Consider the following 20005-nt stretch of genomic DNA (forward strand, 5'->3'; position numbering starts at 1 on the left):
AGCCGGGCGTGGTGGCGCACGCTTGTAATCCCCACGCTTGGGAGGGTGAGACTGGAGGATCGCGCAGGTTCGAAGCCAGCCACGCTGGCTTAAGAGACCCTGTTTCCAAATAAAAATACCAAAAAAAAAATAGGTCTGGGAGTGTAGCCCGGAGGTAGACGGGCTTCCAGAAACTCCAGTACCACGAGGGAAAAAAAAAAGTGAAAAACTTGGCTACTGCAAACACCGCCATCAAAAAGTGAAAAGGAGCCGGGCGTGGTGGTGCAGATTTGTAATCCCGGTGCTTGGGAGGTGGAGACAGGAGGATCGCACAGGTTCAAAGCAGCCTCGCTGGCTTAGGAGACCCTGTTTCCAAGTAAAAAATATATCTATATCTATATATAATAGGTTTGGGAGTATAGCCCGGAAGTAGAAGGGTTTCCAGAAACCCCAGTACTACTACTCCCCCCCCCCCTTTCCCCCGCCAAATAGAAAAGTGAAAAGGAAAGCCGGGCGTGGTGGCGCACGCTTGTAATCCCCGCGCTTGAGAGGCGGAGACGGAGACAGAAGGATTGCACAGGTTCAAAGTCAGCCGTGCTGGCCTAAGAGACCCTGTTTCCAAATAAAAATAAAAATAGGTCTGGGAGTGTAGCCTGGAGGTAGAAGGGTTTCCAGGAATCCCAGTACTATCCCTCTCCCCGCCAAAAAAAGTGAAAAGGAAAGCCAAGCATGGTGGCGCGTGCTTGTGGTCCTAGTACTTGGGAGGCAGAAACAGAAGGATCACAGGTTCGTGGACAACTCAGCTTCTGTAACTTAGTGAGACTCTGTTTCAAAATAAAGAATAAAAATAGGGATAAGGGTGTAGCTCAGAGGTAGAATGCCCCAAGGTTCCATCTCCAGTACTGCAAAAAATAAATTAATTAATTAAATTAAATAAAAAGGAGGGTTGGGGGTTTTGCTCCATGACAGAGCCCTAGCCTCGCTCATTCTTGAAAGCGGGCCAGACCCTCGGCTCATCTCCAGCAATGCCTAGGGAAAAGTGAAACAAGGTTGAGTGGGCATTTCCTTTGAAAGTGGAACTCTTAAACATTCTTCAGTTTCTCTCTTACAGTAATATTTAGAGTCTTTGTGTTCTAGATTATTAGCTTATTAATTGCCTTACATTTAATTTATTTTCTCATTAACACGTTTACTCAGATGTTATTATACAAAGTGATTTCTGTAGAACTGTGACATTCCTGAAGTTACATTTCAAGAAACATTACCAGGCATGGTGGCACACAGTTGTAATCCCAGCACTTTGGAGGCTGAGATAGGAGGATCACAAGTTCAGAGCCAGCCTCGGCAACTTTGCAAGGCTCTCAGTAACCTAGTGAGACCTTGTTTCCAAATAAGAAATTAAAAATTGGGCTAGGGGTCTGGCTTGGAAGTAGAATGCATCTGGGTTCAATCCCCAGTACCAAAAATGAAATATTATAGGTAACAATGTCAGATTCAGGGGAAAAGCAGTCAATTCTAAAGCAAATTTATTTTTAAATTTTGCCTTTGTTTGGAGATGGCTTACATAAAGTCATGAAATAATATAGGCTTAAAAAGGAATTTACAGTGCATTTTACTTTCTAATAGGGAGCTAAGAGAAAAGCTGTGTCAGGGTACCAGTCTCATGACGACAGTTCTGACAATTCTGAATGCAGCTTCCCTTTCAAGTACACGTATGGGGTGAACGCGTGGAAACACTGGGTCAAGACCAGGCAGCTGGATGAGGATCTTTTGGTATTAGATGATCTAAAATCTCGTAAGTTTTTTTATTTTGTTTTTCCTAAGTCCTATTTAAAATCAAGATTACTTTACTACCTTAAATTTTTTAAAAAATGTCACTGTAGCTGGGCGTGGTGGCGCGCACTTGTAATCCCAGCATTTGGGAGGCTGAGACAGGAGGATCGCGGTTCGCGGACAGCCTCAGCTACTTAGTGAGGTCCTTTGCAAATCAGTGAGACCCTGTTTCAAAATAAAGAATAAAAAATAGGGCAGGGGGTGTAGCTTGGAGGTAGGATGTCACCGGGTTCCATCCCTAGTACTGAAAAAAAAAAAAAAAAAAAAAAGGTAGCTGTAGCTTATAACAATTCCAACAAGTTTTTGTTTGTTTGTTTGTTTGGCGGGTCTGGGGATAGAACCCAGGGGCATTCGACCTCTGAGCTACACCCCTTGCCCTGTTTTTTATTCTTTATTTTGAAACCAGGTCTCACTGAGTTGCAGAGGGCCTCTCTAAGTAGCTGAGGCTGTCCGCGAACCGCGATCCTCCGGTCTCAGCCTCGCGAATGCTGGGATTACAAGAGTGTGGCACCACGCCCGGCTCCAACAATGTATTTTATTTTAATTTAAAGTTCTTTTAAAGAACAAATCAATTTCAGAAAGTCTTTACCCTCAAGTCAGACGTAATTAATAATAATTATTTGTATTTCATTTCTTCGTAGCTAAATCAGTAAAGTTGAAAGAAGATCTGCTCTCTCACACCACAGCTGAGCTTAACTATGGGCTTGCCCACTTTGTCAATGAGGTGCGCCGACCAAATGGAGAGAATTATGCACCTGACAGTATCTATTACCTCTGCCTGGGGATACAGGAGGTCAGTTACTTGATGGCTGCTTTCTAATAGCACATTCATAAGAAAAGGTGTTGTGGTCAGTTCTTGGAGAGAAAAATGGGTAGTGCCAGGAGTTAGGAACTGAAATAAGTTGAGGATGTTTACTTAAGAAAACTGTAATTGTCTTAATTTATAATTTTAATTACCTGACTTCAGGATAGACATTTGCATAAGATAATGTCAGTGTGGTTGATGGGAGGTAGTCTGTGACGTTAAGGTATTATACTCAGAGTCCATCATCTCTTTTGGTTGTAGTAGCAACCTGAGAGAAATACTGTCAATCTTGCCCTTTCTTAATCTTCTTTGACAGACTGACATGTACCTTGAAGCTTCATGCTTTGATGGTAATGTAGATCTACCATTCCAAAACTTCATCACTTCTGAAAAACCAGAGGCTCTATAATGAATCATGAAAACCCATGTGACATAAAACCTGACTTGAGCCAGTCATGGTGGCACACTCCTGTAATCCCAATACTTGGGAGGCTGAAACAAAGAGGATCACAGTAATTTATTGAGACTGTCTTATCTGGTTTTTTGTTTGTTTGTTTTGTTTTGTTTGTTGTGTGATACTGGGGATTGAATCCAGAAGTGTCCTACCTTTAAGCTACACCCTATCCCCTCAGTCCTATTTTATTTTTTTATTTTGAAACACGACCTGGCTAGGTTACTGAGGATCCTACCTAGTTGCCAAGGCTGGCTGTGAACCTGTGCTCCTCCTGTTTCAACATCCCACATCTTGGGATTACAGGTGTGTGCCACCACGCCACACCCTGCTTCCTGTTTTAAAATAAAAAGTGAAGCCAGTTGTGGTGGCAGAGGTAGGAGAATTGTAGGCTTCGGCCAGCCTCAGCTACTAGTGAGGCGCCCCCTGCAACCTAGTGAGACCCTGTTTCAAAATAGAGAATAAAGTATAGGGGTAGAGGTGTAGCTTGTAGATAGAATGCCTCTGGGTCCAATCGCAAGTATTGCAAAAAATAATTATATAATTAAAATAAAAAACGTAAAAGAGCCAAACGTGGTGGCACATGCTTGTAATCTCAGTATTTGAGAGGATGAGACACAAGAATCGCAGGTTTGGAGTTAGCCTCAGCTACTTAGTGAGGCCCTCTGCAATTTAGTGAGACCCAGTTTCAAAATAAAGAATAAAAAATAGGGCTGAGCATGTAGCTCGAAGGTAGAGTGTGGATTCAATCACTAGTTCGGCAAGAAGAAAAAAAAAATTTTAAAGGGCTGGGGGTTTAGGATGGAAGTAAAAGGTCCTGCGGTTCAATTCCTAGTGTGTGAGCATACACACTCCTCCACCCCCACCCCCACCCTCACCCCATAAAACAAAATAAAACTGACTTGAAGAAAGTTGAAGTTGTTGTAGTATAAATATACTTAGTGTTCCTTTGTGTGTGTGTGTGTGTGTGTGTGTGTGTGTGTGTGTGTGTGGTACCGGGGATGGAACCCAGGGGCATTCTGCCTCTGAGCTATACCCCTAGCCCTATTTTGTATTCTTTATTTTGAAACAGGGTCTCACTGACTTACAAAGGGCCTCACTAAGTAGCTGAAGCTGTCTTCAAACCCCAAGTGTGCACCACAAAACCTGGCCTCATTCATAAGACATTAACTATACAATTGTTAATGTTTCCAGTTAAGTGCAGAGTGCTCAGATCACTCAAGGAATACTATATAGTAGTGTACATGTAAATTTAAAAAATTACAAATTCCAAAAAACATCTCCCCCCGGTGGTTCTGACGCGGGGTATGGACCTGTATGTGCATTTCCTCTGGTCTTTCTTTTTATCCCCAGTAACAAAAATGATCAGGATGAGCATTTGTAAATGCTGTGCCCTGCCTGGGTGTAGAGGAAGTTGCTGACCCCATGTAAATATTTTCAGAGGAAATAGGAACTGTGTCGTCTTCTCTTTCTTATATATGTTGTCCACATGGCAAAAACTTGTTAAACTGGATGAGTGTCATGACTTTTATATAATAGACCTGTTCTCTGTTCTGAGAGGGGGAGATTTAAAGTTGTGGGGCAGTTTCATTTGTTTTAACAACCTATATCTTAAGAAGAATTCTTTGGTCTAGATCAACTCTACTTTAAAACTTCCTGGAGAACACCAGGGTTCTGCCAAGTTAGTGATTTAGCAGGAATGAAAGAATACTTTCTTTATGTATTGTGGGTTTTTATGTACAATTTTAGTTTTACTTCAAAAAGGCTTCTGTTAGAAACAAACTTTTTTTTTTTGTACTAGGGATTGAGCTCAGGGGCATTCTATCTTTGAATTTATTTATTTTGACTACTTTATTTATTCATTTATTTATTTGGTGGTACTGGGGATGGAACCCTTCTACCTCCAGGCTACACTCCCAGACCTATTTGGAAACTCGGGGTCTCTTAAGCCAGAGAGGCTGGCTTCGAACCTGCGTGATCCTCCTGTCTCTGCCTCCCAAGCGGGGGAATTACAAGGGTGCGCCACCACACCCGGCTTTATTTACTTTGTATGTGTGTGGGGTTCTGGGGATTGAACTCAGGAGTATTCTACCTACGAGCTACACCCCCAGCCCTATATATTCCTTTTTTTTTTTTTTTTTTTTAATTTTGAAATAGGGGCTCACTAAATTGTGAGGGCCTCACTTAAGTGGTTCCTGTCTCAGCCTCCCAAGTACTGGGAGTACAACCATACATCACCATATCCAGACATTTTATTTACTTTTTTTAGTTGCACTGGGTATTGAACCCAGAGGCTTTCTATCTTCCAACTGCCCCCGAGCCCTATTTTATTTGGTTTTGAAGCAGAGTTGATGAGAGTCTCACTAGTTGTTGACTATCCTGGAATCTGCAATCCTCCTTTCTCAGCTTCCTAAATACTAGGGTTAGAGGTATGTGCCATCATGTCTGGCTCTATTACGTATTTTATATATTGCCAGGATAGATTAAAATGGATAATACTATATATTGCCAGATTAGATTGGAGGAGATATTGTAAATAGTTTTACTGATAGCCATAGGGATTATAATCCAATACTGGCCTCATAAAATGAGTTGAGACTCTTCTGTTTTGTGAAAGAATTTGTGAGAATTGGTATTACTTCTGGAAATGTTTGCTAGGATTCACTAGTGAAGCCATATGGGTCTGGGATTGGTTGATTTTTGGAAGAGAAGTATCCAAAATCACTAAATCTTCTTATTCTAGGGCTATTTAGGTTTCCTGTTTCTTCTTGAGCCACTTTGACAATGCTATCTTCCAAGAAGTGTATGCATTTTCTCAGAATTGTCAAATTTGTTAGCACAAGTTGGTAATATTCCTGTATTATCTTTTTAAGGCCTATAGAGTGATCAAACTTTTTATTCCTAATATTTGATGTGAGAGCTAAGTGGATTACCATTATAATGAATGACTATGATTATGATTTTTTTTTGTGTGTGTGTGGTACTGAGGATGAAACCCAGAGGCTTTCTACCTCCGGGCTATACTCCCAGGCCTATTTTATATTTTATTTGGAAATAGGGTCTCACTAAGTTGCTGAGAGCCTCACTCAGTAGCTGAGGCTGGCTTTGAACCTGTGCGATCCTCTAGGATTACAAGTGTGAGCCAGCACACTTGGCTTGAATTAATGCTTTAAAAGGTTTCTTTCCTACCAGTTTTTGTTACTGTGCTAATATACATGGGTGGCATTAAATATGTCCACTTAATTGCCATCACCTACCATCTATTTTAAAAAAAACTTTTTTCATCTTAGCAAAACTGAAATTCTGACCCATTAACAGCAGGTCCTTCGCTAGTGCGGACTGTTGCTATTCTGCTTTCTGTCTCTAAATTTGACTTTTGTCAAACTTGGAATAGGTAGAACCGTTCAGGATATGCCCTCTTGTGACTGGCTTCCTTTACCCTGTGTAGTGTCCTTAGGGTTCATCCATGTTGTTACATGAATCAGGATTTCTTACCCTGCCCCCTTTTTTGTGTGTCTATGTGGGGTGGTGTGTGTGTGTGTTAATGGGGATATTTGGAACCTAGGAGCATTCTACTCTGAGCTACATCTCTATACCTTTTATTTGTTTTTAATTTGGTACTGGAGATGGAACCCAGGGGCCTTCTACCTCCAGGCTACACTCCCAGACTATTTTATATTTTATTTGGAAACAGGATCTCCTTCAAACCAGTGCGATCCTCTGTCTCAGCCTCCCACGTACTGGGATTACAAGCGTGCGCCACCACGCCTGGCTCCCCGGACCTATTTTATTTTTTATTTTGAAACAGGGTCTTACTAAGTTGTAGAGGGCCTCACTAAGTAGCTGATGCTGGCAGGGAATCTGTGATCCTCCCAAAGACTGGTATTTATAAGCAGCTTTATTATTTATAAGAATAATCCAAAACAGCACAAAGATACCTAAAACAGTTACTTCAAGGATGTATACAGAAATAGAACATGTTTCTGGAAGGGTGCAGGTTTTTCTGTTTGTTGACATCTGATAGTAGAAATAAAATGTTGAGGAAGTCTGACTTGCTTGTGTATGTCTGTAGTGAGTTGTAAGGACTAAGTCTTGTGAAGGTAGACAAGAGTAAGTAGCTGCTGCTTTTGTACATTGAGAAGTTAAACAAAATTATGATAGCTTAACTGTACTGTAAGAAATGGAACCCAAAGCTGGGTATGGTGGCGCACACTTGTAATCCCAGCATTTGGAAGACTGAGATAGGAGAATCGTGGTTCACAGAAAGCCTCAGCTACTTAGTGAGGCCCTTTGCATCTCAGTGAGAACCTGTATCAAAATAAAGAATAAAACATAGGGCTGGGGGTGTAGCTTGGAGGTAGAATGCCCCTGGGATCCATCCCCAGTACTACAATAAAAATAAAGAGAACCCAACATTTTTTTTCTTCTTTACAAACAACAGCTTATTTTCCTCCTAATTTTATATAAGAAATAATGTTTATTGTTACATAATAAGGAAATGTTATTACATGAAATCCCTAACGTCCTCTGAGAACCACTGTCATCATTTCAGAATTGTCTTTCATATAAGTGCTCCCATGTGTGGAATGCTGTGTCAGCCTCCCAAACACTGTAATTGTAGGCCTGCACCACCATGCCTGGCTTTTTTTTTTTTTTTTTTAAGCTAGCACCAGTCCCTTGGGAAGCTGAAACTTGAGGATTAGAGGTTCAAGACCAGCTTCTCAAAAATGTAGTGAGCCTCTTAACAATCTAGTGAGACCCTATTGGAAAAGAAAAAATAAAAAGGGCTGGAGTTACAGCCTTGGATATAGATAGGATGTTCCTACATTCAATCCTCAATACTGCCAAAAAAATAAACTAAAATGAAGTTATTGTCAGGTTACCTTCCAAAAAAATGTTTACTGCTTGCTTATGTTTGCTTTTCTGTGAATCCTCCCATTATCAAGTGAGTTGTTTTATTGTTTTTATTTTGCAAGAGGTCCTTGCTTATGCTACTTTTCCCCAATTTTCTAGCACTTTTTTTTATTGTTTAAACTTTAACTCTGTAGATAGGAGTGTGTGTGTGCGTGCGCGCGCGCGTGCACATGCAGGCCATGCACCAAGCCACATCCCCAGCACTGCCAAATTTCCCACCTATTTTCTGTTTGTTTGTTGGTACATTGTAGTCATACATCTTAAGAGGATACAAGATAGTAGAGACATACCACACATCACTCATTTAGCCCTTCCCCAATTCTCATCCCCCCAGCCCTATTTATTTATTTATTTATTTATTTATTTATATGTGTGGTATGGGGGTAGGGGGTAGAACCCAGGCTATACTCCCAGGCCTATTTTATACTTTATTTGGAAACAGGGTTTCACTAAGTTGCTGAGAGCCTCACTAAGTAGCTGAGGCTGGCTTTGATCCTCTGCGATCTTCCTGTCTAAGCCTCCCAAGCACAGGGATTACAAGCGTGTGCCACCATACCCGGCTTTTTATTTTTATTTTTGAAACAGTTTCTCACTACATTGCAGAGGGCCTCACTTAGGTAGTTGAGGATGGCCACAAACCTGCATTCCTCCTGTCTCAACCTCCCAAGTATTGCGATTGCAAGCGTCACCACAATGCCTAGACCCCCAGCCCTATTTTATTTTTTATTTGGAAACAGGGCATCACTGAGTTGTAGATAGGCTCACCAAGTTGCTGAGGTTGTCCTTGAGCCTGAAATCCTCCTGTCTTAGCCTCCCAAATACTGGAATTACAAGCATATGCTACCATACTTGATAAAAATGTAATTTTTAAAGAAGAGTAAACTCCATTTATAAATTTAAAAATATATTTATAGTACTTTTTAATTTTACTTTTTTTTTTTTTCCTGATACTGGGGGTGGAACCCAGGTGCTTTTCTACCTCCGGGTTACACCCCTAGACCTATTTTATACTTTATTTGGAAACAGGGTATCACTCAGTTGCTGAGAGCCTCACTCACTCAGTTGCTGAGGCTGGCTTCGAACTCATGTGATCCTCCTGTCTCAGCCTCCCAAGCGCAGGGATTACAAGCACGCACCACCATGCCCAGCTATAGTACTTTTAAAGTAGCTGAATATGGTGGCCCATACCTGTAATCCCAGTGCTTGAGGCTAAGGTTGGAAGATCGCAGGTTTGAGGCCAGCCTCAGCAATTTAGTGAGATCTTGTTTCTAAGTAAAAAATATAATAGGGCAGGGGATGTAGCTCAGAGGTAAAATGCTCCTGGGTTCAGTCCTTAGTACCCCACTCCAATCCCACCCACAATCTGACTTATGTAGCTTCTTAATTTAAGTTTATATTAATGGGTAATTTTCAAGTCTATTAAAATATATAAAACACTTTATTCACGGGGCATTAATATTTTGTCTTTTATAGCAATGATGAGGTAGATTGGAGCTTGTTATTTTTGTTGTTGTTGTTGGCCAACTGTGCAAACAGTTGCATACAGTTTTCTGGGACACTGCAGGACACTGACACTGGAGTGGGCTCTGGACACTGAGAAGAAGTTTGATTGATGGCTTACTTTCACTTTCTATTGCTTTTCATGCTCCGTGCTCAATGTTGGAAATGTCATTTAATTGTTTAACAGTTTATTTTTTTTGGTCAGGAAATATAGTTGCTTAAGTTTCATAGCTTGACTTTTGAATCTAGTGAGCAGTTTGACTTAAACACCACTGTAATATACTCTGCTCAACCCAGGCATGGTAGTGCAAGCCTGTAATATCAGTATTTTGGAGACTGAAAGAGGAGGATTACAGGTTTGAGGCCAGCCTCAGTAATTTAGTGAGACCTTGTTTTAAAATAAAATAGAGCTGGGAATATAGCTCAGAAGTAGAACACCCCTGGTTTCAGTCTCTAGTACAGTGAAATAAAACAAGAGAAGCTGGCTGTGGTGGCTTATGCTTGTAGTATTAGTACATGGAAGATTGCAGAGCAGCGCAGGTTCACAGACAGCCTTAGCTATTCAGTGAGGCCCTCCACGACTTAGACCTTGTTTCAAAATAAAAAATAAAATAGGGAGCCAGGCATGATGGCACATGTTTGCAATCCCCAGCATTTGGGAGGCTGAGACAGGAGGATGGCAGTTTGTGGATAGCCTCAACTACTTAGGCCGTTTGCAAGTCAGGGAAACTATTTCAAAATAAAGAATTAAAAAAGGGGGGGGGGCTGGGGATGTAGCTAGGAGGTATAATGTCCCTGGGTTCAATCACCAGTACTGCACATACACACACATAAGTAAGTAAATAAATAAATAAATTATCTCTGCCCAAGGATTTAAGTACATAGATAAATAATATTTAAACAGCAAGTCTTATACGCATGTCATATTGGTGTTACAGAATTATGTAATAAAAACAATCACAATGTAAAGAAGTACACATAGAAATGTCCTAGGCAGAAAGGATGAAGGAAGGTCAATGGCATCCTAGGAAGGGAGAGAAACATGTATATGTACAAAGGCTCAGCTCTCTAGGCCTGCTTGCTTGGCATGGCTGGAGTGTGGTCTGTAAAGTGGAGCTAAGGGTATTTCCTCCTTCCCTACCTATCTGTTTTGGGGTGTTTTTTATTGTTGTTGTTGTTTTGTGGTGCAGAGGAAGTGCCACCAGAAAAAAAAGAAAAGAATTGAATGACGATAGTGTATGTAATCAGTTGGTGCTGCAGTAATAACATGGAGTATCCACGTGGTCTAGGAAGTGATATTTTGAGAACGCTGCCCAATGACTAACCCAGAAGCAGGGGAGGTCTTGGCACTGCCAGATTTCCCACCCATTTTGTTTGAAAGCACTCATTGCTGTCTGTGCCTATTGTCTGGGGAGCAGGCTCGCCAGCATTCTTTCTGACTAGAAATAACATTAGGCCTGCTCAGACATGGCGTACTAGTCTGGGTTTTCATTAGTGTCTGTGTTATGGTTTTCCTTTCTCTTACTTTTCAATTATGTCTTTTTATTTGAAGTAAATTCTTTGTTTACAGTTGTTGTTTTTTTTTTTTTTTTTTTTTTTTTCTGTACTGAGGGTTGAACCCCAGGGGCATTCTACCTCCATTCTAGTCCTAATTTTTAGTATTTATTTATTTGGTGGTACTGGGAGTAGAACCAGGGTCTTTCTACCTCTGGGCTATACTCCCAGACCTATTTTATATTTTATTTGGAAACAGGGTCTCACTAAGATAAAGAATACAAAAAAATAGGGCAGGAGGTATATCTCGGAGGTCAAACGCCCCTGGGTTCCATCCCCAAACCTGCAAAAAAAACACCCCAAAACGAAGCATGTGCCACCATGCGCAGCCTACTACTTATTTGGAGGCTGGCCTCAAAATTGGACGGGGTGTGTGTGTGTGTGTGTGTGTGTGTGTGTGTGTGTGTGTGCGTGCGCACGCGCGCGCACATTGGTGTGGCTTGGGCATTTTACCTCTGAGCTTCTGAGCTATTGGAGTGTGTGTGTGTGTGTTGCTGTGGCTTGGGCATTTTACCTCTGTGCTATTGGACTGTGTGTGTGTGTGTGTGTGTGTGTGTGTGTGTGTGTGTGTGTGTTGCTGTGGCTTGGGCATTTTACCTCTGTGCTATTGGACTGTGTGTGTGTGTGTGTGTGTGTGTGTGTGTGTGTGTGTGTGTGTGTGTGTGGCTGTTGTACTAGTATTGGGAAGAGGTTTCAAAATATATTCATGTACCAGTATTGGGAAAGATTGCCAATTTTGAAAATATACCGTTTGTACTAAAGAAAGCCAGGATTGTCAGAAAGAAGGGTCTTTTTACATTTCTAAAGAGAAGTAAGAAAAAAGCCAGGAGCCAGGGTAAAGGCTTTACATTTCTAAAGAGAGACAAACTCCCTCACATCTTGGGAGTGTAACAAAAGGTGTGGGGTGTGTGCAAACCTGTGATTCTCCTGTCTTCCAAGTACTGGGATTATAAGCATGTGCCACCATGCCCGGCTGACAATGTCTGTCTCTCTCTCTCTCTCTTTTTTTTTTTTTTTTTTTTTTTTTAAGTAATGAGGATTGAACCCAGAGGCATTTTACCTCAGCTATACCCCCAGCCTGATTTTTTATTTATTTGGAAACAGTATCACTGGGTTGCTGAGAGCCTCACTAAGTTGCCAAGACTAGCTTCAAACCTGTAATCCTCCTGACTCAGCCTTCTAAGCATGTGCCACCACACCTGGCTTGACAATGTCTTTTAATTAATACTTTTTTAATTTTTATTTTAATTTTGTGGTACTGGGGATAGAGCCCAGAGGCATCCTACCTCCATACTACACGCCCAGTCCTACTTTATTTCTTATCTGGAAATAGGGTCCAACTAAATTGTGGAGGGAAATAAGAATCTGAGGCTGGCCATGAACCTGCGAACCTCTTGTCTCATTTTCCCAAGCACTGGAATTACAAGTGTGACCACTATGCTCAGCTATTTAGTGATTTTAACCAAGTATGTTTACCAAATAGCCGAGATAATAGTATGTGTTTGGGATTAGAGGCCACTGTACCCACAGGCAAGTGCCTCTCCAATGTGAGCAAGAAGGCAGTATGGATATCTGGCAGCTGTGATCCAAGAATACTTGATACATTCATTCCATTGTTCATTTATTCATTAAATTACTTATTTATATATATTTTTTGGGGACCGAAGATGGAACCCAGGGGCATTCTGTCTCCAAGCTACACCCTAAGCCCTATTTTTTTTATTTTTTATTATTCTTTATTTTGAAATAGGGTCACATTCTGAAAACCGCAATCCTTCTGTCTCAGCCTCCCAAATGCTGGGGTTACAAGCTTGTGCCACCATGCCTGGTTCTTATTTATACTGTTGATTGAATTGAGGAACATTCTGGCTCTGAGCCAAGTGCCACCCTCCCCCCCCCCCTTTTTTTGGTGTTAACTGGGAGTGGAACCCAGAGGCTTTCTACCTCCGGGCTATACTCCCAGACCTATTTTATATTTTATTTGGAAACAGGGCCTCACTAAGTTGCTGAGAGCCTCACTAAGTAACTGAGGCTGGCTTTTTTTTTTTTTTTTTTTTTGTGGTACTAGGGTTCCTGGAAGCCCTTCTACCTCCAGGCTACACTCCCAGACCTATTTTATATTTTTAAAACAGGGTCTCGCCGGGCGTGGTGGCACACGCTTGTAATCCCCGCGCTTGGGAGGCAGAGACAGGAGGATCGCGCAGGTTCGAAGCTAGCCCCCGCGCGCTGGCTTAGGAGACCCTGTTTCCAAATAAAAATGCAAAAATAGATCTGGGAGTGTAGCCCTGAGGTAGAAGGGCTTCCAGGAACCCCAGTACCACCAAAAAAAAAAAAAAAAAAAAAAAAACCAGGGTCTCTTACACCAGTGCGGCTGGCTTCAAACCTGCGCGATCCTCCTGTCTCTGCCTCCCAAGCGCGGGGATTACAAGCGTGCGCCACCACGCCTGGCCTGAGGCTGGCTTTGAACCTGTGCAATCCTCTCGTCTCAGCCTCCCAAGTGCAGGGATTACAAGCGTGCGCCACCATGCCTGGCTCAGCTCCCCTTTATTTATTTATTGGTGGTACTGGGAATGGAACCCTTCTACCTCCGGGCTACACTCCAGACCTATTTTATATTTTCTATTTGGAAACAGGGTTTCCTAAGCCAGCACGCGTGGCTGGTTTCGAACCTGCGCCATCCTCCTGTCTCTACCTCCCAAGCTCAGGAAATACAAACGTGCGCCACCATGCCCGGCTTTATTTTTTATTTTGAAACAAGGTCTCACTAGATTGCGGAGAGTTGCTGAGGCTAGCCTTGAACCTGTGATCCCATTGCCCAAGCCTCCCAAGAACTGGGATTATAGTTGTGCACCACCACACCCAACCTATGAATACTTTATTCTCTCTCCCTCCCTTTCCCTCCCTCCCTCCCTCCTTTCCTTCCTATTTGTGTGGTACTGGGGGTTGAACCCAGGGGCATTGAACCTCCATGCTACACCCCCAGCCCTAGTTTTATTTTGAAACAGGATCTCACTAGGTTAATGAGTCACTATTTGCTGAGGCTGTCCTTGAACCTAGGATGTCCTGCCTCAGACTCCAAAGTACTGGGATTACAAGTGTGTGTCCCTATGCCCGGCTCCTAAGAACACTATTTATGGAAATAAGCAGTAGGCTCTATATGAATTACTTTTGTGATTCCATTTAATGCACAATTGGTTTATAACATCAAGTTTTTTCGTAGTTGTGATTTACAGAATATATCTTATTAATCATTGTCCAGCTTCAAATATTTTACCATTTGACGTGTAGTTTCCGAGCCTTGTTATAATAGTATACTTATTACTGTGTTTCCCTTTCTTTGTCCTGTTAGACACTTTTAATTACTCTAATTACTATAAAATACTTTTTTAAAAAATGCTGTATTCTGCCTCTGAGCCACACACTCAGCCCTTTGTATTTATTTGTGGTATGGGGGATTCAACCAGGGGCATTCTATCTTTGAGCTACACCCACAGCCCTATTTTATTTGCATTTTGAAACAAGATCTTTCTAGGTTGATGAGCATCTACTTGATAAGTCTGTCTTCAAACATGTCATCCTCCTGTCTCAGCCTCCTAAATACAGGAATTACAGGCATGTGCCACCATACTTGGCTTTTTTTTTTTTTTCCCCTAGTTTTTGAAACAGGGTTTTCCCAAAGTTGCTGAGACTCACCTTGAACCTTCAAGTCTCTGGCTTAGCCTCTCAAGTACTCGGATTACAGGTGTATACCACCATTCCTGGCTTCTTTCTTTTTTTTTTTTTTTTATTTCTTTATTGTGATACTGGGTCTAAATCTGCAATTCTCCTGTCTCAGCCTCCCTCCCAAGTACTGGGATTACAAGCATGTGCTACTACACTGACCTCAGTTTTTACATTCTGGATTCTTGAATGGTTGTTTCAGTTTTCAGTGTTTTGCACAGCAGATAAATTGTGATTTCTGATTCTAAATGATTACTAGGTATATATATGAAGCCAGTAATCTGTTTTATTTATAACACTTGCTTTTCTTAGGCTTAAAGTCTTAATTTTCTTAGGAAATACAAAAGTGTAATTTTTATGAATAGCTGCTTTATTTTCTTTTTGTAGTACTTGTGTGGTAGTAATCGAAAGGACAACATATTTATTGATCCAGGCTACCAGATGTTTGAGCAAGAATTGAATAAAATACTCCGAAGCTGGCAACCAAGCATACTTCCAGATGGTAATGCTATTTTAAGTATTGCTGACTTAATACTGAAATGTTCTTTGTAAAGAAAGTATGTTAAAATAATCAAGAGATAAATTCAGATAGCATATTGCTCATGAGTTCATCTACTTGTTTCTTGTTGAATTAGAAATGAATGCAGCCAGGTATAGTGGCACACACCTGAAATCCCAGTACTTGGGAGGCTGAAACAGGAGGATGACATGTTCGAGACCAGGCTCAACAACTTAGCACAAATGTACATGTCTGTGAAATCCCCCCTCCCCCACTTGTCCTTTGAAAGGACAGAAGTGAACATGCAGTCCCTTAATCCTAGAGATGGTAGTTCATAATCTGGTGTGTTTTCTAACCTCTGTGTTTTTAAGGAGCTACATGGGTAGTTCTGAAATTCATTCTACTCTACCTGGTGTGAGTGGAGGATTGGTCTACGTTTGTTTTAAAATAACTTCATTTCTAGATGGTTAAGCGAAAACTGCCTTATTTATGATAATTTTTTTAAAGTAGTTCTCTCTGTTCAAGGGTCCATATTCTCTCGCGTTGAAGAAGACTATCTCTGGAGGATAAAACAGCTAGGACCGCACTCTCCAGTAGCTCTTCTCAATACGCTGTTCTACTTTAACACTAAGTATTTTGGCCTGAAAACGGTGGAACAACACTTAAGACTTTCCTTTGGCACTGTGTTTAGGCATTGGAAAAAAAATCCCTTAACAATGGAAAACAAAGCTTGTCTTCGATACCAAGTATCTTCCTTATGTGGAACAGACAATGAAGGTAGTTTAATAGGTTTTCCTTTTGAGATTGTCTGTGGTGGGATATTCAAATCTTGCCTTATTAAAGCCCCTGGGACAGTCATTAAGAACTTGAACCTGCCGGACGTGGTAGCGCAGGCTTGTAATCCCAGCGTTTGGGAGGCTGAGACAGGAAGATCACACAGGTTCGAAGCCAGCCTCAGCTACTTAGTGAGGCTCTCAGCAACTTAGTGAGACCCTGTTTCCAAATAAAGTATAAAATAGGTCTGGGAGCCAGGCGTGGTGGTGCACGCTTTTAATCCCCACACTTGGGAGGCTAAGACAGGAGGATCGCACAGGTTCGAAGCCAGCCTCAGCTACTTAGTGAGGCTTGCAGCAACTTGGTGAGACCCTGTTTCCAAATAATATATTAAAAAAAAAGGTCTGGGAGTATAGCCCGGAGGTAGAAATCCTCTGGGTTCCACCCCCAATACCACCAAAAATAAATAAATAAATAAAATAGGTCTGGGAGTATAGCCCGGAGGTAGAAAAGCCCCTGGATTCCACACCCTTAGTACCACACACACACACACACACACAAAAAGAACCTGAACATAAGGAGCAGGGCATGGTGACACATGCTTGTGATCCCAGCATTTGAGAGGTTGAGACAGGAGGATATCCATTCGTGGGCAGCCTCAGCTACTTAGTGAGGCCCTTTGCAAATCAGTGACACCCTGTTTCAAAATAAAGAATAGAAAATAGATCTGGGGGTATAGCTTGGTATAGCCTCTGGATTCCATCCCCAGTACCTAAAAATAAAGAAGAAGAAGAAGAAGAAGAAGAGCTCAAGGACTGTGGTTTTCATAAAACGAGGCAAACCATGTCTTACAATGTCTCAGTTCCTTTTGTGTCGAAAATTGTGCATTACTAGAAGGTATAATTCTGAAGAGCATCTAATCCTGTTTTCATAAAACCAAACCTATGAGTGAATATATATTAGTATACCTTCCCTTCTAAATTGACTTTAGGAGATTTATTATAATTTTTATTTTTTAAGATAAAATTACTACTGGAAAAAGGAAACATGAAGATGATGAGCCAGTATTTGAACAAATTGAAAACACAGCCAACCCTTCTAGATGTCCTGTGAAAATGTTTGAATGCTATCTGTCTAAAAGGTGTGTATTTCTGGTACTTGGCTTTTAAAGATGGTGGCAATGCTGGCCCTGGTGACACATGCTTGTAATCCCAATATTAGGGAGACTGAGACAGTACAAACACAGGTTCAAAGCCAGCTTCAGCAATCTTGTGAGACTCTGTTTCAAAACAAAAACATTAATAGTTATGTCAGAGGTCAAATGTACCTGGGTTCAATCCCCGTACCACAAAAAACATCAATAATATCACCTGGATCATGGTCCTATTTGGGGCCATGGTTTCAAGTTAGCTTTATTTGGCTGCAGTAGTATCAGGGTCTTCCAATGGTAACAACTATGTGTTAGGTGGCAATTCCTATCGTAATACTGTCTTGCTTGGATTAAAAATTTGTTAGTTGCCCGGCATGGTGGCTCATACTTGTAATCTCATATAGTAGGTTTGCAAGTTTGAAGCCAGCCTTAGCAGCTTAGTGGGGTTCTCAGCAACTTAGTGAGACCCTGTTTCAAAACAATATATATAAAATAGGTCTGGGGGTTTAGCTCTGAAGTAGGAGGGCCCCTGGATTCCATTCTCAGTAACACACACGTGTGCGCGCGTGCACTGTTATTGTATATATAATGCTCTAAGGACTTTTATGTATTGATATTTTTTCAGTTCCACAACATGTTTTTCACATTCCACTATCTGAAAATGGGACATGGGTTCATAAGAATCTTACTACTTGGTGATTAATATTCTTAAAAGAAGGAAAGAAAATGGTAGGGAGTTTTTATATATGTTATAAAAATGACATTTTCTCTCTTTTCCCCCAAAGTCCACAGAATCTTAATCAGAGAATGGACGTTTTTTATTTGCAACCAGAATGCTCTAGTTCTACCGACAGCCCTGTCTGGTACACATCTACTTCACTGGACCGAAACACCTTGGAAAACATGCTTGTACGGGTTCTTCTAGTAAAAGATATTTATGATAAGGACAATTACGAACTGGATGAAGAGACAGACTAAAGAGGCGTGTTTTGGAAGCATTTGGAATAAACAGCATTAGCTAGTCATGCTGCTAGATGCATTATGGAAACATTTCACGTTTACTTCTTCTGTTCTGAGTTTTGTAGCAGTGTACCCACACTGGGTATTACCATGTAAATAATCTCTGAGTGAGAGTTGCCATTATCTTCTGTAGTGGTTTTAGGACACTTAACAAATACATACAGATTCTTTTTTTATTATTATTTATTTGATTAGGTATGTTTATAACTTTTTACATTACAAAATATGAACGAGAATGTGCCATGTATAATTTTTTTTCTTGTAGTAAGAAACATCCGTATTGCTCAACTCTGCTGTCGCAAAGCTTCCCAGAGAGAGAGGGCACTTCTGCTGGCTCCTGACCAGAAGGTTGTGTATGGGTAGCACTACTCAAGTTAGAACTTGCAGTGTCTTTCAGAATTTTTAAAATAAACTGTAAACTAATAGGCTGGGTTTTGTTTTTTTTTTTTTGGGGGGGTGGCTGTTTGTTTTACTTTTTAGTTGCTGAAGCCTTACAAGTTATGTAGAGAGATACCATCTTCTGTACCAAAAATAGACAAGAGAATGCTGTTGGTATTGGTGTACTGTAATGTGAATCTATCCTGGTGAAATGACTTTTTGTTCCCCTTATTAAAACCTAGTGTTCTTTTCTCATTTGTGGCTTTCTGCATCACCCCAATCAATAAAAATATATATGTATATGTATATATAATATAATGACTATAAGTTGAAGACAAAGTCACCAAGACATCTCCCTTTGTAAAGATGTTTGATGACAGTATGAGATTCTACTTCCCAGCAGCCGCCAGTGTCTAAAGTTACCTTCATCTACAGAGGCTTGAGTCTTTATTTTTCCTCCTTCTTACCCCCTTAAGGATATTACCTGCAGAGTGCTCCAAACCTTTGCCAGTTGTATTAGAATTCTTGTGCCTGCTTCCAAATATGATGCATACCTTGGGTCAAATTATTTTTAGAAATGTTACTACTGAAATAGTTGTCATAAGAAGTCAAGCTACTTTAAATAAGATAGTATCACATTTTACTATGAAGATTATGATTACCAGTGTAGTAATTCTGATTATTTCAGATGACTGAAGAGTAAAGAAAACTGATGGATAAGATCTGTTTCAGAGGAAATCACGTTTGATTTTAGATTGTTTGGCTTTTAAAATTTACTTCTTATAGAAGATTGCATTTTTTTAAAAACTGAGCCTCTACATAGCAATTTTTCTGTTCAGACCTTTTCCTTTAGAATAAGAAAGTTAATTAAAATCCTACTTTCTAAAGACTGAGTTTATAAAGTGCTAGCCGAAAATTATCATAAAGAGATAATTTGGCTTACTTTGTATAGCATTTGTGTAATTATGTCTTCTTGTTTTTAAATCCTGAACCACCCTAGTGACATTAGCTTTTCACAGTTGATCATGGGGAAATTGGGCTATTTTCCACAATGGATAGCTGTATCAACACATCCTTAGATATTTCTCTGTCTCTCAGTATAAAACTAGCACATTAAAGAAATTCTCTCAATCATGAGCTGGAAAATTTGACAGATATAATCACTGTATTTTTAAGCAATAATTATCTGGAATGTTTTTGGCATAAAAATTATAATGTTCTAACTTGTTTTATAAGCTTGAGTAACTTTTCAGGACCTTAATTTTATATTTGTTAAGTGACAGACCTTAGTGAGTCTGGTATAAGTTCCTTTACCAATTACATTGCTTATTGTCTAATGAAGAAACGTGAGCAACACATCTAAAAAACTCAAAACTCTCCTCAAGATCACCTTTTTCCAGAACGACTTCTTTGAGCATTTTCTTATAC

General features: G+C 40.6%; 1 protein-coding gene across 4 annotated transcripts in view; it reads left to right on the top strand.

The window, feature by feature from the left end:
* ZMYM2 (zinc finger MYM-type containing 2) overlaps nucleotides 1-18157 on the top strand; it is a gene marked incomplete at both ends in the record, with an annotated part of 113028 nt that extends 94871 nt beyond the window's left edge. For 3 of the 4 annotated variants that reach the window (XM_080690122.1, XM_080690121.1, XM_080690123.1), the window contains 6 exons: nucleotides 1606-1774; nucleotides 2454-2605; nucleotides 15144-15258; nucleotides 15781-16032; nucleotides 17050-17170; nucleotides 17965-18157. In XM_080690122.1, coding sequence (XP_080546248.1) covers nucleotides 1606-1774; nucleotides 2454-2605; nucleotides 15144-15258; nucleotides 15781-16032; nucleotides 17050-17170; nucleotides 17965-18157 — 1002 coding nt within the window. Of the gene's footprint in view, nucleotides 1-1605; nucleotides 1775-2453; nucleotides 2606-15143; nucleotides 15259-15780; nucleotides 16036-17049; nucleotides 17171-17964 lie in introns of all 4 variants that reach the window. The other variant, XM_080690120.1, reaches the window with a different exon arrangement.
* Between the last annotated feature and the right edge of the window lie 1848 nt (nucleotides 18158-20005).

This window comes from Muscardinus avellanarius, assembly GCF_963383645.1.
Source record: "Muscardinus avellanarius genome assembly, chromosome: 2".
NCBI lineage: Eukaryota > Metazoa > Chordata > Mammalia > Rodentia > Gliridae > Muscardinus > Muscardinus avellanarius.